This window comes from Vidua chalybeata, chromosome 4 (assembly GCF_026979565.1).
Source record: "Vidua chalybeata isolate OUT-0048 chromosome 4, bVidCha1 merged haplotype, whole genome shotgun sequence".
Lineage (NCBI taxonomy): Eukaryota > Metazoa > Chordata > Aves > Passeriformes > Viduidae > Vidua > Vidua chalybeata.
This window is the reverse complement of record NC_071533.1, coordinates 61,075,554-61,092,117: the sequence shown is the minus strand read 5'-3', so window position 1 is coordinate 61,092,117 and position 16,564 is coordinate 61,075,554. Positions and strand designations below refer to the sequence as shown.

Below are 16,564 nucleotides of genomic sequence, written 5' to 3'. Positions count from 1 at the left end.
TTGTTACTTTTCTTAGGGTTTACTGCAATTCAGTTCCTCAGTAAACCACATGCTGTCCTTTAACCAAAAGAACAGATTTTCTGTAGCTACTATAGCTATTAAGAGTTATCATTTTGTTTATTTGCATAGTGAGTTAGGAAATCTACTTGGAAATTCTCATGCATACTATTATGTATTAAATTTAAGGTTAAAATCAAGGTTAAAATTATCCAGTTGAACACTGTGACCTTAATACTGTCTTTGCCAGTTTCCTTAGGAGCTTAATGCATTCCAATTTATACTAACTTGAGTATAACCCATTTATTTTTCTTTGACCCTTTTGTCTCCTCTATGATTTACTCATGCTGCATATTGTTTTCTTTTAAATACTGTTAAGTCTTTGCTTGAAGCAAAACTGCTCTCCAGATTTTCTCTTGGAGGTAATTTGCTTCAGGCTATTTTCTAACTTTCTGAAATGTAAAGTAGTTGCAGTTCAGGTTTTAATTGTATGTCTTTTTCTCCTTTTCAAGAATATGCTGCCTGGACACATTGCTTTGTTATTTAAAGGGCTGATAAATGTGTCTAAGTTGTATTAATTTATGTGGCAATAGAATTCAAATTAATGCTAACCAGAAGATCTTTAAATGCATGAATAGTATGAAAGGTGTAATTAAATCGCTCTGAAAAAAAAATTACAGGATATTTCATGAATGTCAGTAACATAGTTTTAGCCCTTAAATAATTTTTCTTTGCTACAGATACTTTTGAGGGTTGTGTCTACCAGAACCTTAAAAATGTGTGTCTTGAGGAAACAGTAATTTTTTCCCCTTCATTTGCCCATTTGGGTTTGTGCTAATTTGTGAGGTTCATATTATCCTCCTAAATTATGCTTTTACAGATTCCAGAAAGTTCGCAGCGTCATAATGAGAGAAGGGGTTTTTGAGCTATATGCAGAACATTTAGGTAAACACTTAAGCTGATGAGGAGACTTTTTGTAGCTGGTGATTCCTGTTAAGAGCATACCAGAGTTCCTTGGTTGAAGACAAACCTGAAAGATTAACCCACTATAAAGGAACAGATTATGGCTGAAGAATTTGCACAGTTGAATTTTTTGGAAGAAAAATTGTGTGCTGCGTGCAGAATGACTCACTTCAATTAATCAGTGTTAAAAAAATGGTTAACATCATCATAATCTGGTTCAGTCACTTGTGGAAGAGTGTTGAACTCTTGCTCACTGCTCGACATGTAGCCCCATCAGGGGTGAGTGGAGCATGATTTCACTTTCTTCTGGCCAATTCTTTCCTAGTGTTGGGCCAGTGTGATTTGCTGATGTCAAGCCACTGTTGGCTCGTATTTGGCCTAGAATGCAGGATGGCAACAGGTCCTTTCCAGACATTTGCTTTTCAGCCAGATGTCTGGAGCTCTGCTGCTCCAAGTGCAAATTTTTGCACTTCTTGCTGAACCTCCTGAAGTCTATATAGAATTTTTTCTTTTTTGGCCATTTCATGCCTTCCCTTAGTTTGTAACTTGGAAGTGAAGCACTGAGTTTGTAATGTTAGTTATCACTGTGGCTGTTTTAGATGTCTTACAGTGCACAGTGAATATACCCTAAGCTTGGCTGGCACCAGAGTGAATTTTCTGTATGTTTTTTGATTAATCAGTGTATGTTTGGGCTACCACCAACTGCCAAAATTGTTTGAAATATACCAAATAGCCTTAGGAATTTTTGCTTCAAGAAAGACTTGTTGATTCTTTTCTTAGTGAGAAAGATGGCATTTTAATCTGATAACTCAAATAGCAGTGGTGGAATTTAGTATGCAGTGGGCTTGAAAGAAATCAATATTCTTTTTGCTTGCATTAAAAAAAACTCCCATAGGTTCTTAGCAAAACCATACCATGTTGAAATTCCATTTTCCTTTCTCTGTGGAGACTACCGATTGAAGTTCAAGTACCAGCAGTGCCATTTCTTGATACTGGGATTTAAGTATGGGCTCTGTAACAGTTATGACTGACATGATTCAGCTGTAGGCTTTGCTTTATTTCACCAGCTGTAGGTTGGTTGGAGAGACCCAGGTGGGACTACAGTCCTCTCACACCTGCAGGGAATGGGAAAAGTTATGTTCAAGCACCACCTGAATGTTGTCACTTGAGAATCCACTGCTGCAGCCATAGATGCATGGATTCATTCATGCAAAAGCCCACAAAATGTACTGCTCACCATTTCTTTTTCCGAGTCATGGAGACTGAAAGGTGGGTTTTCTTCATTTTTCAAAGGGAAGATGAACTGTAGAAAATCAATGATTTCTATAGGACTCACAGGAAAATTTTGGCAGAGGTGATAAGTCAGTCTGAGAGTTGTATTAGTTCTTATATGCATGATAGATTCTACATAAGATTTAAAAAAAGGACTGAGAAGAGGTATTCTAGCTTGGATTTGGTGGCAGGATGTATATTCATCCTAAAAATAGCTTTCTGTCATGGAAGAGCTTTCTGTTTGAATTGGACTAATCTCTGGAATGTATCTTCCTTGAGACAAAGTTGTTCTCTTTTTTCTATTCCATGAATTACTCTCCCAGACAGTGAAAGTGATCCTGCTTCTTAGAAATATCCCATATGGTTAAAGTGCCTCTTGAAGTGCTTGGTGTACATAGGTCAATGTAGACTATAGGAGGCTGGAGAGCAGTAATTTGTGGGGAGAAAATCAAGATGATGTAAGCAAAGGAAAGGCTCTTTGAAGCAGTTAATGCATAAGGTGTTTGTTTTTGAACACTCGAGACTTGTTTTTGATATTAATGTATGGTACCCTCAAAGTGTGAAAACCATGGCATGGATATCTTCATAGATTAGTAAAGTAAAGAAACAAAAATCCATACTGTGACTAATTCAGCTCTTGCTTTCAATTGTAGAGGTTCCCCTCCCCACAGTTTTGGCATTTGCCAGTTTGCATTTACCAGTTTGCATTTCAGGGAAAGTAAATGTATTAGAAGTTCTAGTCCTTTCTATGATTATTAGAAGATATTGCCAAATATGTCAAAGTATTTGAAATCTTTTCTCTGGAGATCTGATTAGTACTATCAATGTATTGTTACTGTAATAGCTAGATTATTCATGTGTCATGACCTTTTGGGGACTCTGAGAGGGCTTTAGGCAACACATAAAACCTAAAGTTGTCGGATTCTTTTCATTTTGCTTCTTTCTGATAGTCATTGTTTTTGTCACACAAAGAGGAGCAGATTTACTAAAATTCCTGTTAATGCAGAAAATAATCACTCTCTTAGAAGGTGAACAGAACATCGATCTGTAGTGCCCAGAGTAGAATTAATCAGTAATATTTATTTGATCCAACCTGCTGTATCTTATTTTGTATTTAAATATACTGGATTTATTAAATATGGTATTATGTATGTGACCAGTTGTTATTATTTCTCTTGGAGGTTTCTTTCAAATATTTTGGCAAAGTCTGTTTATAGTCATAGCTCATAGACAGCTCTAATTATACTCCAATTAGCAGATTTTGAAAGACACAAACTGTTTCATTGCTTTGAATGGGTTGGTATTTTGGAAACTGGGAACTTTGGAGAAAAACAGTATGCAGTTGCAAATTAAAAAAAAGAAAACAGGCTGTCTGGCATTCTTTAAAGGAAGTGATTGATGCATGAGTCTGTTTTGCCTAAATAAGAAGTGAACAATTCTATTTACCCCTACATGATTGGGGGGGGGCGGATATTGGGTTTTTTTTTCCTCTTAGTGGAGTTTTTCTGCCATATTATAATCATGGTTTTCTTGTCTTCCTTTCCATGCTTTTCAGCAGTTCTGAATTTGTATAAACCTCACATGTATAGGCTTTGTCTTGTCTTTCAGTTCACTTGCAAGATTAACATTGCTGTTGACCAAAGTTAAGCAAATGCAATGAAGGATGATATTTTTTCAATTAATTATTGGAAATTGTTCCTGCCTGTGAACATCAGTATTCAGTGCACACTCACACCAGAAAAAAGTGGTTGGTCATTAGCTTCCAGTCCTCGGTGTATAAATTTGACATTTCCTCAAAAAAAAAAAAAAAAAAAAGAAAAAAAAAAACCAAAACAAAAAAAAAAACTCCACAAAAAAACCTCAAAAAAACAAAACAAAACCTCAAAAAAAAAAACCAACAAAAAAAAAACCAACAAAACAAAACCATCACGGCACTCTGAAAGATACAGAGATCACTTTTGGAACAAACACATTTGTTTTAGTGGGGCTTAGAGAGTTGGTTTGGAAATTGAAAAACATTGTATTCATCACCACGCTCAAAAGAATGATTTATTCATGTGTTTCAGATAGAGTTATTTTTCTCTCTCTCTCTCCATGGACTGCACTTTGCGATATACAAATCATTTGAATGTGTCATACTAAAAACTGGTGGCTGAAAACTGTTGTCCCAGCTGGAAACCATGAAAACTGTGGAAAGTTTCCTTTTCTCCTTTAAAAAAGAAAAAGGTCTTTGTTAGGATTGATTCCTGTGGTAAGCCTATGTAGATTAATGTGGAAGTAAAATAAAGTGTCTCTATGGAATGGGTTGCACAGGAGAAGCAAAATAACTTCCTCTATTATGTAATTCAAATACTAATGGTTTCAGGAAAGGAAATATATAAAGAGCAGAAAACTGCCATTTTGAAATGGAGGTAGAAGGGAGAGCTGCTCAATGATTATTTATTCATGTCAGAGTTGAGAGATTATTTTAAATATGATTTCCTTAGTTATTTTATTTAGGCTGTGTTGTTATGTTGGCTCTCAATGACCATATCTCAGCTTGCTACATAGGTGACTGGCAAGACCATCATCAGCTCATGAACCAAAGAATCCAGCTTGCTGCAAACGGAGCTCCACGGAAGATGTGAAAGTAATCCAAACAATTCTGTAGGAACGGGGAGTTCTCCACCACACCCCAAAATGTACTTGCTCAAATCAGGCATTTTCAAATTCATTTCTTTTTCCGTCACTTGTAATGTGGAAGGTGCTGTCTGACAGCCCTGGAAATTAAGTCCTCTATTTCTCCACAGGACAGGTATAGCAAGGGCAGCAGCAATGCAAGCTTCCCCACACTGTCCTGCCAATGTTCCTCAGCCCAGTTCTGAAGAAGTCACTTCTGGAGGTGAGTGGGTGGAAGAGTCTCTGTCTGTGCAGAGACTGCTGCAGGGCAGTGGGTCCTGCAGGATGGGCTGTTGGATGGAGCCTGGCCCCTTGTCTCGAGTGAGCCACCAGTCTTTAACAGATACCAGTTTATGTATCATAAAGCAGCATGGGCTGGATTCGTTGAGGTTGCATTATTCTGCTTGACTGTTGTCACATTTTGATATTTCTTCATGGTGGGATGGCACCTGTACATTTTTTTCTTTTTGCACTGTTTTGTTGTTAAAGGATTTGTCAATGCTTTATGTACACGTCTCCGATGTGGCATGTGAATAACTGAATGCAGCCTGGTTGTAAATGTGGCACAGAAATGCAGTTACTGGTGGCAGCCATGCGTGCAAGAGGAGCTGTAGGGCACTAGACCAAGAGGCATGCTTTGAAATGCACCAGAAATTGATAAGAAAGTGTATGTTGGTTTCTAGTATCTAAATGAACAATTAGGTTTCTGTTGCAAAGCCATATCTTAACCATTTCTCTTTATGTAATTACTATGTAATTTAGATATTAACATCAATTAAGCTGGTAAACTAATGTTCTTTTTTAGATTATTTTACAATTAATGAAATCTGCCTATCTAAAGCTAGACATGCAGCATTCTACACTACATGAAAAAGTACGTATTGCAGTTACAATAGATAGTAGTCATCCAAACCAGAAATATGTGATAAATTTTGTGAGAGGAATAAATGACTGATGTAAGTTTTCAGAACAACAATAATGAGTGCTTGCCAGTTTGGCAAATTAATTCTCCTATACATTCCTGGAGTTACTTCAGCACTACATGGTTCAAATACAGTCAGAAGTATTCTGTTCTCAGCCAAATTTACATCTCTTCAACACAGAAATAAATCTGAGAAAATGGGAAACAAAGGCTTAGCAAGGCATTTAGGTCATGGTGAATTACTTTTCTAGTTTCAAATGCTGTGTGAAGGATTTGGAATGCCTTGATTGTCATTTGTAGTTGAGGCACTTAAGTCTGTTTAACTTTGCTTCTATAGCTGTTTGTAAACAGGAGTGATAACAAGAGACCATAGTACAATTCAACAATTGTATAAATTTAGCATTGTTCCTGTCTGTTTCCATGAGATCATAGAGTAAGAAGAGTTAATTTTCCTAGTCAAAGTAGACTTCCTGAAGGCATTTCTTAATTTTTTAACTTAAAAGGATATGAAACAGAATACTATTCATTCCATATACAGCTAAAACAGTTCCTGCCTTTCACTTTTTTTTTTTTTTTTTAGTTTTATCAGGTAGCAAGGCTATGGACTTCTGTTCATAATTAAAATTAATGACAAAGTCCTGTTGAGAAGTCATTTGAGACTGATCCATAAAGTGGAAAACAGTTTGAGGATCCTTGTCATGAGAATACATGGCGTTGGACATTTGCTAATGAGTCACATTATTCAATGTTTGTGTGGTGCCAATAAATCACGTGGATTTGATTTTTTTCAGCTCTTTTGAATGCAGTGCAGAGTGCTTATCTTTTACTGTTGTTGACAAAGCTGTAGAGAGGTCCAGAGTTAGCCTCCCACACACCTGAGGCCCAGAATTTTAGCTCAAACCTCCCTCTCTGCCATGTGAACTTTTGAAGATAATTATATACCTTGTCACAATTAAACCTTTTTTATAATAGACATTATTTTAAATTCAAGTACAAAAATACATTTTCAGGGCAAGCACAAGAACGGTCATAGAGACTGTTTTCTTCACACAGTATTTATTCAGACCACATATTCATCTGTCTCTGCATCTGCTTTCTGTGAATACTAACTAATACAGAGTCTGATTTTTTTCCTGCATATTTACTTTGAATAGTGGTGATCTAAAGTAGCACACGTGTAAACCAGCATATATGGCCCAGAGCATCCAGAGCTCCTTCATCCTGGAATCCTCACTTACACAAATCTGTTGCTTCTACTGGGACTGCTTACATGGCAAGAGGCTTTGCATTATGTTCATAGGTACAGATCTCTATCTTAAAAGCTTCAACAATAACTTTGTTAACTTGTCTTTACCTCCAGTTATATCCTAGTGATTGCACAGCCTCTCAGAGCTTCTGCCCAGGGACTGGGAGTGGAGGAAGGTTAATCCAGTCTTTCAAGAATATATTTATATATTTTCCTGAAGGTACAGTAAATTGGCTTGAGGCTTCAGGCCCAATTTACAAAGTATTTTTTTTCACCAGATAACAGAGTTTAAGGGACATAGAATTTTGGATCAAGTGTCAGAAACAGAGGCTGCAAAACAAGGAATAAGAAACACTTTATGTTCACATTGAATAATGTATGGTCTTTGCACAGTTGGGAAACCCCTATGCTAAAATGTTGTTCCTTTTTTTGACTTTCTGTCTGTGAAGAGAATATAGATCTGTGTTTATATAGATCCAGGAAGGACTTTGCTTATTCCCAGTCTTCTGGAAATACTTCTTGAAAAGTGTTTCTCTAGCAGGTTTGGAGTTAGGGTGAAGTACATTGGTCTGTTTGTGATGATCTGGAAGGAACTGTGTAATCTTAGATTGTTCAAAAGGAAGTGTTTATTTGAGGCACCTAGAAATTACTGAGATACAGCAGGAGGAAATGCCTTCTAATCAAAGCTTTATGCCACTGACATGTGTAAGTAAAAGGGAGACTAAAGTACCAAAGCTATCAGAAATGAATTCTCATTGCTCAAATATGAGGCTGTGCAACTGGTTTCACAGACTTATCACATAGTTATCTCATGCTTCTGTCATGTTACTGTTTAGAATTATTGGGACTGTAGGAAGGAATTTGTCACTTGTCTCTCTGGGTTTCATGAAGGACTGTTTTTACTGTCCATTAGTCTTTAGGTTCACAGTTTTAGTCCAGCAGTTTGTGACAAGATACCATTAGCAATGACCAGCTGAGGATATGAAAACTTCTTGGTTTTAAATTTGTTTCATATTCTATAGTACTGCAATGGCATCTGTATAGGTTTCAGTGCTGCCACACATGGAACTCATTGCAGAACCATTGCTGTGAGCTCTTTCAGGGCAGGAAATACATTTTTCTGTGCACACATAAAGCCAACCCTCCCTACACCTTTGGCTGTTCCGCTGATGCAGGTAATACATATTTATAGCAGACTCAGTGCAAGGGAAAAACAAGCAAATAGTCCCCCAAGTCCCACAATAATAATTTCACCCATTTAATTATTTTCTTCTGAGTGCCTAGAAAATTTAGGCCTATTGAAATTGTTTTTGATAGTGTCACCATTAACCTTGTAGCAGAGTATTTGAACTCAGATGTTGAAAAAGTTCAACCAAAAAAAAAAATGCTGCTTAGACAGGATGATGAGACATGCAGACAAAAAATGAAAAGGTGATACAGAATGTCAATCCTCTTTCAGGAGCCTTATGAGAGTGCCATCTGGTTATCATAATGACAACACAGGTAACCATCATTCTCTGCATTCCATAAAATCCTGACTCACCAATGAGTTGAGTTTTCTCAAAATCAAGCTTTAAGATCAACTACAAAATCCCATGGTTTTTGGTTTTGTCATTCTTCAATTTCCAGGAAGCCTGATGAGACATAACAGCTCAAGAGCATTGAGGCTGATGAAATCTAAATTTTCCATAAGCTTTTTCTACTATAGTATGCAGCAAATGAAAAATTAGCAGAGTAAATACTGAGACTCTAGAATTGTGAGATTTTCTGGGGCAAAAGGAAGGTTTGTTTGCACTTAAATACTGTTTGCAATTTCTTTCTTAGGCTCATCACTCTTTCTTAGGTGCATTTGGTGCATTGATAGTGAATTTCTCCTGCACTTGAATAGCTGTTTGCCAGGTGGCTGTGGATTTTTGTATGTTTTCTTTTGCTTGATCTAATACTCTAGGCTCTTACAGGGTGATGAAGCAAATTAGGAAGTATGTTCTTTTATAAAAAATACTTAAGAACATGCTTCAAGAAAAAGAGAACTTAATTTGTTTTAAATGACAGATGCATCTTAAAAGGTACTTAAATTTTAATCAATCCCTTAATTTTTATTAATCTGTAATGAAAAAAACTCCAGTGATTAAAATCCCAGGAAATTGATTTGAATTTACAAGCTGAGTTAGCTGGAATTTAGAGGTTTTGCTGTAACAATTTATCAGATCCTATCTGTGTGTTAAGTGCTGAATGACCTTGTGCCACTTATATTGCTCTGTAGTTTGTCAAAAGAAAAAGAGCTTAATTTGATAATTAAGTAGGAGAGAATGAAAAAATGTATTCTGGCAGTTTGTGCCCAGGTTGGGAGAGCAATGTCCTGTTTGTTCTTTATGATGGAAGCAGTGGAGATAACTTAAGAATTACATTTATTCTGGATAGCAATTGCTTTTTTTTTTAATCCTTTTTTTTAATTCTGAGTTGTTTTTTTTTTTTTAACCAGTGTTTACATCAACATTGTTGGTTTTTGAGAAAGGAGTCTCTGTGCTAGTTTACTTAATTTTGTAAGAGTGCTGGAGTGAAGACTGCCTATTTATGTCAGGTAGAGCACAGTGGGAGAATATTCTTTAACCTTCAGAACTATGAAAAAACATTCAGAAGAATTGATGTGTAATTAGAAAGGAAGCTTCAATTGTAAGTAGGTTTTTGGGGTTGTGTTTGTCTTAGGATTTTGGGTAGGTATTATTTTTGTTTATTTTAATTGAGGTTTGCCTGCCAAGTTCTGAATGGTTGGGAATAGTTTGAAGGTCTGTTTGGAAGTAATTGATTCAGTATTGTCTCCTGCCCCACTCCTGCCTGGTGGCTGATGTGTTGTGCTGTCCCCAGGGGTGCAGAGGATACTGGGAGACCTTTGGGAGCCCTGTAGGGTGGGTGCTGCTAGATTAATGCTGATGCTGCTGCTTCCTTCCTCCCCCTGCTTTCTTCTGCATCTCCCTCCCCATAAAATGTCCTCTTTGCTAAATGCTTGTGCAGAAGAAAACTGATGTTATGGCCTGTGTACTTTGCCTTTATTGGTTTTGCAGCTGACTGTGACAAGTGCGCTGTGAACTTGCTTCTGCCCTGGAACCTGTTAGTAAGTGTATAGGGATTTCTTGTGTGGAGTAATCTCCTTTGGCTGGGGATAGTGCAAGTGTGTGTTTTCTTGTAACTTGGGCTGGAATCTGACACTCATTCTGAGCAGATCTCAGCTGATTTTGAGCTGAACACTTCACAAAGTAAAGAAAGCTGGGAAGCAAATAGAGTTGAGCCTTGCCTGCAAGTAATAACATTTTCTAATCTGTGGTGCTGCTGGTTTCACACTGACAAAGACTATTATTTTCTAGTACATTCCTAATGATGGTATTTTTTCTTCCTAATATTTATACTCTTTGCTGATGCCATTAGCTTGGTTGCATAGAGTCTGTATGCTGAAAGTGCTAAGAGATGAGACTGTGTCATAGAGATCTATTCCACACATAGATCTTGCCCTTGACTTCCCTTCACAGGAACAGGATATGAATGAAGAAAATGCTACTGTGTTAAATGTTAAATACAGAAAATGTCCCCTCTGTTCACAGCATCAGTTTTGTAGTATTGATGTGCAAAAGAAACAGCTGATGTTTCAGGCAGTTGGCTGTAGAACTGCATGGAAATGGGAGTGGAGGAGTGTCTGATACCAACAAATCAGGAAAAGCGATCATAAAACCAACCTAAAGCCAAATCATCCTGTGGAGATTTATAAATGGTGTCAGCAAGCACATCTGCTTCTCACCTGACTGGGGCTTACAAGTTAGCTTAGAATTTTCCTTGCAGAAGAGGAACTTGTTTTACTTTGTCTACAGACCGTGTGCTTACACTGTGTTACACTGTGCTTCATCTGGACAGCCAAATATGCCTTTGTCTTTCTTTCTTTCTTTTTTTCCATGAGCCAAGTAAATGTAAAACCTAACCCGAAGATTTGATGATAGGGAAAAACCTCTGTTGTTGCTCACTCTTTTAAAAGATCTGGTACTGTGCTAGAGGACAGAGAGCACTGTGGTATGAAATCAAACATTTCACTGAAACCAGTATTGCTAATTTCAAGTGAAGGTTTCCATGGGCTGTGTCTAAGACCAAGTATAATCTAAATGTTAGATGTCACTAAAAGTATGTGATGAATAGTGGGATAGAGACAGAGATGCATGGTAGGAAGGAAGAGAAGGCTTTAACAGGAAAGCTGTAGGGTGTGCTCGTTTATGATTGCCATACTCTTTGTCCAGTACCATAGAGGGAGAAAATCCTAATCATGCCAAGAGCTGAACAGCTGTTGCCCTTCTATACAAGCTGATGCCTTCAAGGGTGCATTTACAGAAAAATAAAACTGGGAGTGTGGAATGGGTACACATAACAGAACAGGCTAAGCCAATTAATCTCTAGCTTTGCAATATGTATATGTGTACATATATGTAAAGGGTGTATATCTATCTATTTGTAGTGTATGATTTTTTTTTTCCTCGAATCAGAATAAGGGTTTGCATTTAATTTTAAATGTTTTGTCTTTGATCTGCCTCTTTAAATCTGATTGTGGGAAACAGAATGTTCTCTTATTGGAATATAAGCAGCTCTGCTATGCATTTCTATTTTGAATGCTTTGGGATTGTTATGTGTTTTTATAGTAATAAGTTAAATTAAATAGACCTGTATCAGCAAGTTTGAGGATATGAGCTTACTGTGCAGACATCTGTTGTATATATTTGATGTGTCCCCCTGCCTTTCCAATAAGCCTTTTGAAATGTATCTTTTCAGTATATCCTGCAGTGCTTGATAATGCTGACCATGGTTCTGTGATGACAAGCATAATATCTTGAAGATATTTCTGAAAGATAAATTTATAAAAGATAAATTCTTTTATCTGTTCAGTTTTCATCTTCTCTTTCTGTGTAGCTTCTCTTTGTCTCTTTGGGTGAAGTGCTTCTATTTTGAGGACTCCACAGAAGAAAAAAATTGGTATACTGACATCTTACATATTGCTTGTGGTAGCTTCTACTGTTTGAAGTTTTTGAGAATAGGGAAGGACTTGGCAGTACCTGAGTGTGCACATGAATGATTTCCTCCCCCTGCCCACCCCCACTGTTCTTGCTGGCAGATGGACCTTGAAGGACTTTTGCCAGCAAGTGCAAGTCAGACTAGCCCCTAGGAGTGACTGATACCAGGCAGCCTTTCTGTCTTGCTGAGCTCAGCAGAACAAGCCTGCCAGTGAACCTGATCTATAATTTTCAAAGTTATTTCATAATTTTTGTCTAGAAATCACAGTAGCGACAGAACAGAGTGTTTAGCTCCCTGTGAGAGTTGTCAAACACAACCAAATATGAAATTAAGTGATTGTTACAAAATAAATGCCTGGGAGAGTGAGTTTACAGTCTTAATGCTGCAATAACAAGTACCTTTTAAAGTATAAGCTTTACTTTTTTTTTTGTTTGGTTTTTTTTTTGGTTTTTTTTTTTTTTTTTTGTTAAAAACGTCTTCTCTTGAAAAAAAAGCACAGATTGCAGGTTGGGACAATCTTCAGGATGCCAGTAAATGTTGCTCTGTAGCACCACTCTCACTGCCTTAATAGTTCTGTATAGAACTGTTGTGGTTTCACAACAGTTCTATACAGAACTGTTGTGTATGGCAACACAGTCTGGCAGCCAAGCCCCAGGCTTGCTCACTCCCTCACCAGCAGGATCAGGGAAAGAATTCAAATAGTAAAAGCTGGAAAACTCATGGGTTGAGATATAGACAGTTTAATAGGGAAAGCAAGAGCCATACACACAAGCAAAGCAAAACAAAGAATTAATTCACCACTTCCTATGGGCAGGCAGGTGTTCAGCCGTCTCCAGGAGAGCAGGGCCCATCACGTGTAACAGTGACTTGGGAAGACAAACATAATCACTCCAAATGTCCCCCCTTTCCTCTTTTTTCTCCCCACTTTATGGACTGAGCATGATGTCACATGGTCTGGGTGACCATTTGGTCACTTTGGGTCATCTGTCCTGGCTGCATCTCCTCTCAACTTCCCATGCACCCCCCACCTCCTTGCCAGCCTGGCCATATACCAAAAGCAGAAAAGGCCCTGGCTCTTTGCAAGTGCTGTTCAGCAATAACAAAAACATTTCTAGGTTATCAACCCTGTGTTCAGCATAAATCCAAAATACAGCCCCATAATAGCCACTGTGAAGAAAATTACCCCAGCCAAAATCAGCACATTAATCCAGATTTAACCAGCAAATATGTATTTCATAATTAAGGGCTTCTTTTTGTGTAAAATAATGGAACTTCATTTTGAGATGAAAATTCCTCTTTTGTATTAATTCTCTTTGAATTAATATTTCTCATTCCCTTATAGTTGTTCCAAACCCTGAACACTTGTTCTCTGCCTGACCTCTAACACTGTGGATTAAAAAGAACTCCAGATGGTTCACTCATAGAATGAGGGCACCTTTATTTGTAAGGCATTTACATGAGTTAAAAATCCAGCAAAGAAAATAAACTGTCTTAATCAGTGGTCCTTAAAAATGATGTCTGCAGTTTCAGACAACCATGATTGTGGTGTGATGTTGGATAAGTATCTCCCAGACTTCCCACAGGCTGTCAGAGCTAACTGGGCTACCCAAGCCTGAAGAGCCTGATAGAAACCTCTGTCTCACATTGGTGTGTAGCCCAGACCTTCTGGTCTCTATTGTAATTACTGCAGTAGCAGGTGGTTTTCTGCAGCTTTGTGGATGTGGAGTTTGGTATCTGGTCATCAGAGAGTGGTTACAGAACATAGCAGAGGTCTGTGCCTTGTGTGCCCCTCATGGACAGGGGCAGGTATCTTTTAGTAATCTTGTGATGGGTATCCTTCAAACTGCAGAATTCCAGTCTGAATTCTGGGACTTCCTCTATGGCCAGGCTTGGAAGAAGTGTTGGAGATAAATAAGAGATTATTTTACAGAATTGCTGGTGAAAATACTTCTCTTATTCACATTTGATGTGGTTGTGGTAATAATTGCGATGTATCAGAACTGATGGGTGACTAAAGTTTTTTTCTTTGAAAAAGCTGCTTCTACCTTCTTTGTACCAACCATGAAAAACCCTAACCTCAAGAATAAGAAGTTCCATGGGCTTTGATAATGCAGAGATTTAATCAAATGTGTTGTTCAGCTCTGCTCTAAATCAGTATCAGATGCATATCTAGCTTGTTATTTAAACTGTGATAGCATGGAGTCACTAGGCACAGCTGGTTCCATAAACACAGAGGGAGGTGGTTTCTGCCCAGAGGAATGTAGTGTTAAGTATGAGACAAGAAAGAGACAGTGTGAGGATATATTAAAAGAGGAGGAACATGAGGTCATGATGACTGGTCAGCACAAGAAGCAGCTGTAATAGGAACCTGGCTGCCAAGTGTCTTTATTTTATGGTAATTCATTTGTTGCAGTGCCCTGAGGAACATGGATTGTTTTAGCTGAGCTCCAGAGTGGAATGTGAATCGAGCTGATCATCCAGTCTCTGAAAACATTCTTCACATTGAAAATATTCTCACATCATTTTTTTCTGCAAATAACAATGCAATAATAATAATTACCTCTATAATAACTAAGCAGCTGTCCTCATACTTGGTTGTGTGACAGTGCCCTTGAATTCCTTGGCACTCCAGTGATTACTCCAAAAAACTTAAGATAAGCCAGAGAGCTTTGCTGGTTACCAGTGAGCTATGAAAACATTTCAGCAAAATATATAGAAATCTACAACTTAAATATGCAGAAAGAGAAAATTCATGGCAATCATCTTCTTTGGAGAAACTCAGAGGGCTTCACATGGGTGACAGAGTCCGTTTTAGTGTGAGTGGATTTGACATGAATGCTTTTATGTTTATTTAAGAGATATGTACAGTAAAACTTGTCACTGTGTTGTGTAGTTTGAAGGTAATGCAGTAAATCTATAAGCCTTGTCATGGGGGCCTGACATGCCTTAAGTGCTCTCTCTGTCCACAAATGGCCCTTTAGTGAGGTAAAGGACTGGTGATGCAGGGGTCAGGACAGAGTAAAGTGCTCTCCAAAGTGGCTTTTCTGTAAAGATGTTATTTTCTTGTCTACTACCACTTTCCAGGCAGACTCAGTCTTTCTCTGATGGAATTCTAAGCCATAACTGATTCATAATCTATCCTCAGAGATTTTTTTATTACTCTCTCAGTTATTCCTAGCTAAATTGTGTTTGAATTGAGTTCAGCTGGTCTCAGCAACAGATGTCAGGTATCACTAAATAATTAGGGGTCATGTAGGAGAAAGCCAAAAATATTCACTCTTTCTGTAATCTTGACCAAATTAATCTTTTATTTGCTGCATGTTTTTCAAAATACTTTTGTATTTTTACTGTTAGTGAAATACTGGGGTATACATAACATATGAATATTGTTGTGGAACTGAGTAAAATTATATTTGGAATGTGTATTTTTCCAGTTTGTTTTTAATTCATTTTCACCCATTATTAAATTTAAAAATAAGAGAATTACAAGTAGTGCCATAAATCAATATGTGTCCTGAACTGCAGAGCAAGTAATTTTTATAAGAGGGCAAGCCCCTGTGTTTACAATAAATCAAGTTCATTATCTTTTCAGCTTCCTGATTAAAGTAATTAGTCATTTATGCTGATACAAAGCCACCAGTGAATTCTTTGCTTTGTTTCACAAATATTAAATCTTAACTTGTTTTGTAAGGGTCATTGGTTTGAAACAGCTCCACATTGTAATGTAAATTTGTTGCTTTGTTAGTGGGGAAGTAGTTTCTGCCAACGCAAATTAATACACCAAGCAACTCTCCTGCAGTTGGAACAACCTGCCTTTAAGACTGTACCCTGCAAACGAATTTCAAATGCCCGACAGGACACAGCAGGTGGGGCTGGGTAGGGCGTTGGGGGTGACTGGTGCTCGGTGCTGGGGGTCTCAGGTCACCGAGGGGCTGCAGCAAGGCTGGGTGGGCTTCCCCACTTGTGCAGCGGCCGTGCTGACGGCTGCCCATTCCCACAAACCACTGTGGAGAGCGCTGGTTGGTGTCATTAGCAAAATATTTGGGAAGCTGAGAACTGAATGTGCTTTTTTATCTGCAGAATACCGCTGTTACCTGAGGGGCTTCAGTTCAGAATGCCGCTGTCACTCCAGCTGGGTATTAAAAAGGTCATTGCCAAGCAAAAATTAGAGAAAAGCATGCATGAGATTGTACTTCCTCCTGCTCTTCTTTAGCTGTTGGTAAGAATAGTCTCTTCTGGGGTAGGGTCAAACACAGCTTAATTTTCTGGATGAAAGCAGTTGTGGTACTCTGGAAAGTTTCTCTATTTCCAAGCATCAGTTCTGACCAATATGTACTTGGGATCATATCTGTAAAACTTGCCCTTACACTGGAATAAATCGATACATCGGGGGCAGAAGTTCAGAAGTCTCTTGAGTTTTGTGGATTTTAATTAGGTGTGCCTATGCTCACAGGTACAGTGAA

General features: G+C 37.9%; 1 protein-coding gene across 5 annotated transcripts in view; it reads left to right on the top strand.

The window, feature by feature from the left end:
- Positions 1 to 16,564, top strand: part of PPP2R2C (protein phosphatase 2 regulatory subunit Bgamma) — a 193,539-nt gene that overhangs the window by 72,443 nt on the left and 104,532 nt on the right. Inside the window, exon 2 of one of the 5 annotated variants that reach the window (XM_053940774.1) lies at positions 5,027 to 5,113. The exons of the other annotated variants lie outside the window; for them this stretch is intronic. Coding sequence (XP_053796749.1) covers positions 5,027 to 5,113 — 87 coding nt within the window. The remainder of the gene's footprint in view (positions 1 to 5,026; positions 5,114 to 16,564) is intronic. 5 annotated transcript variants of the gene reach the window in all.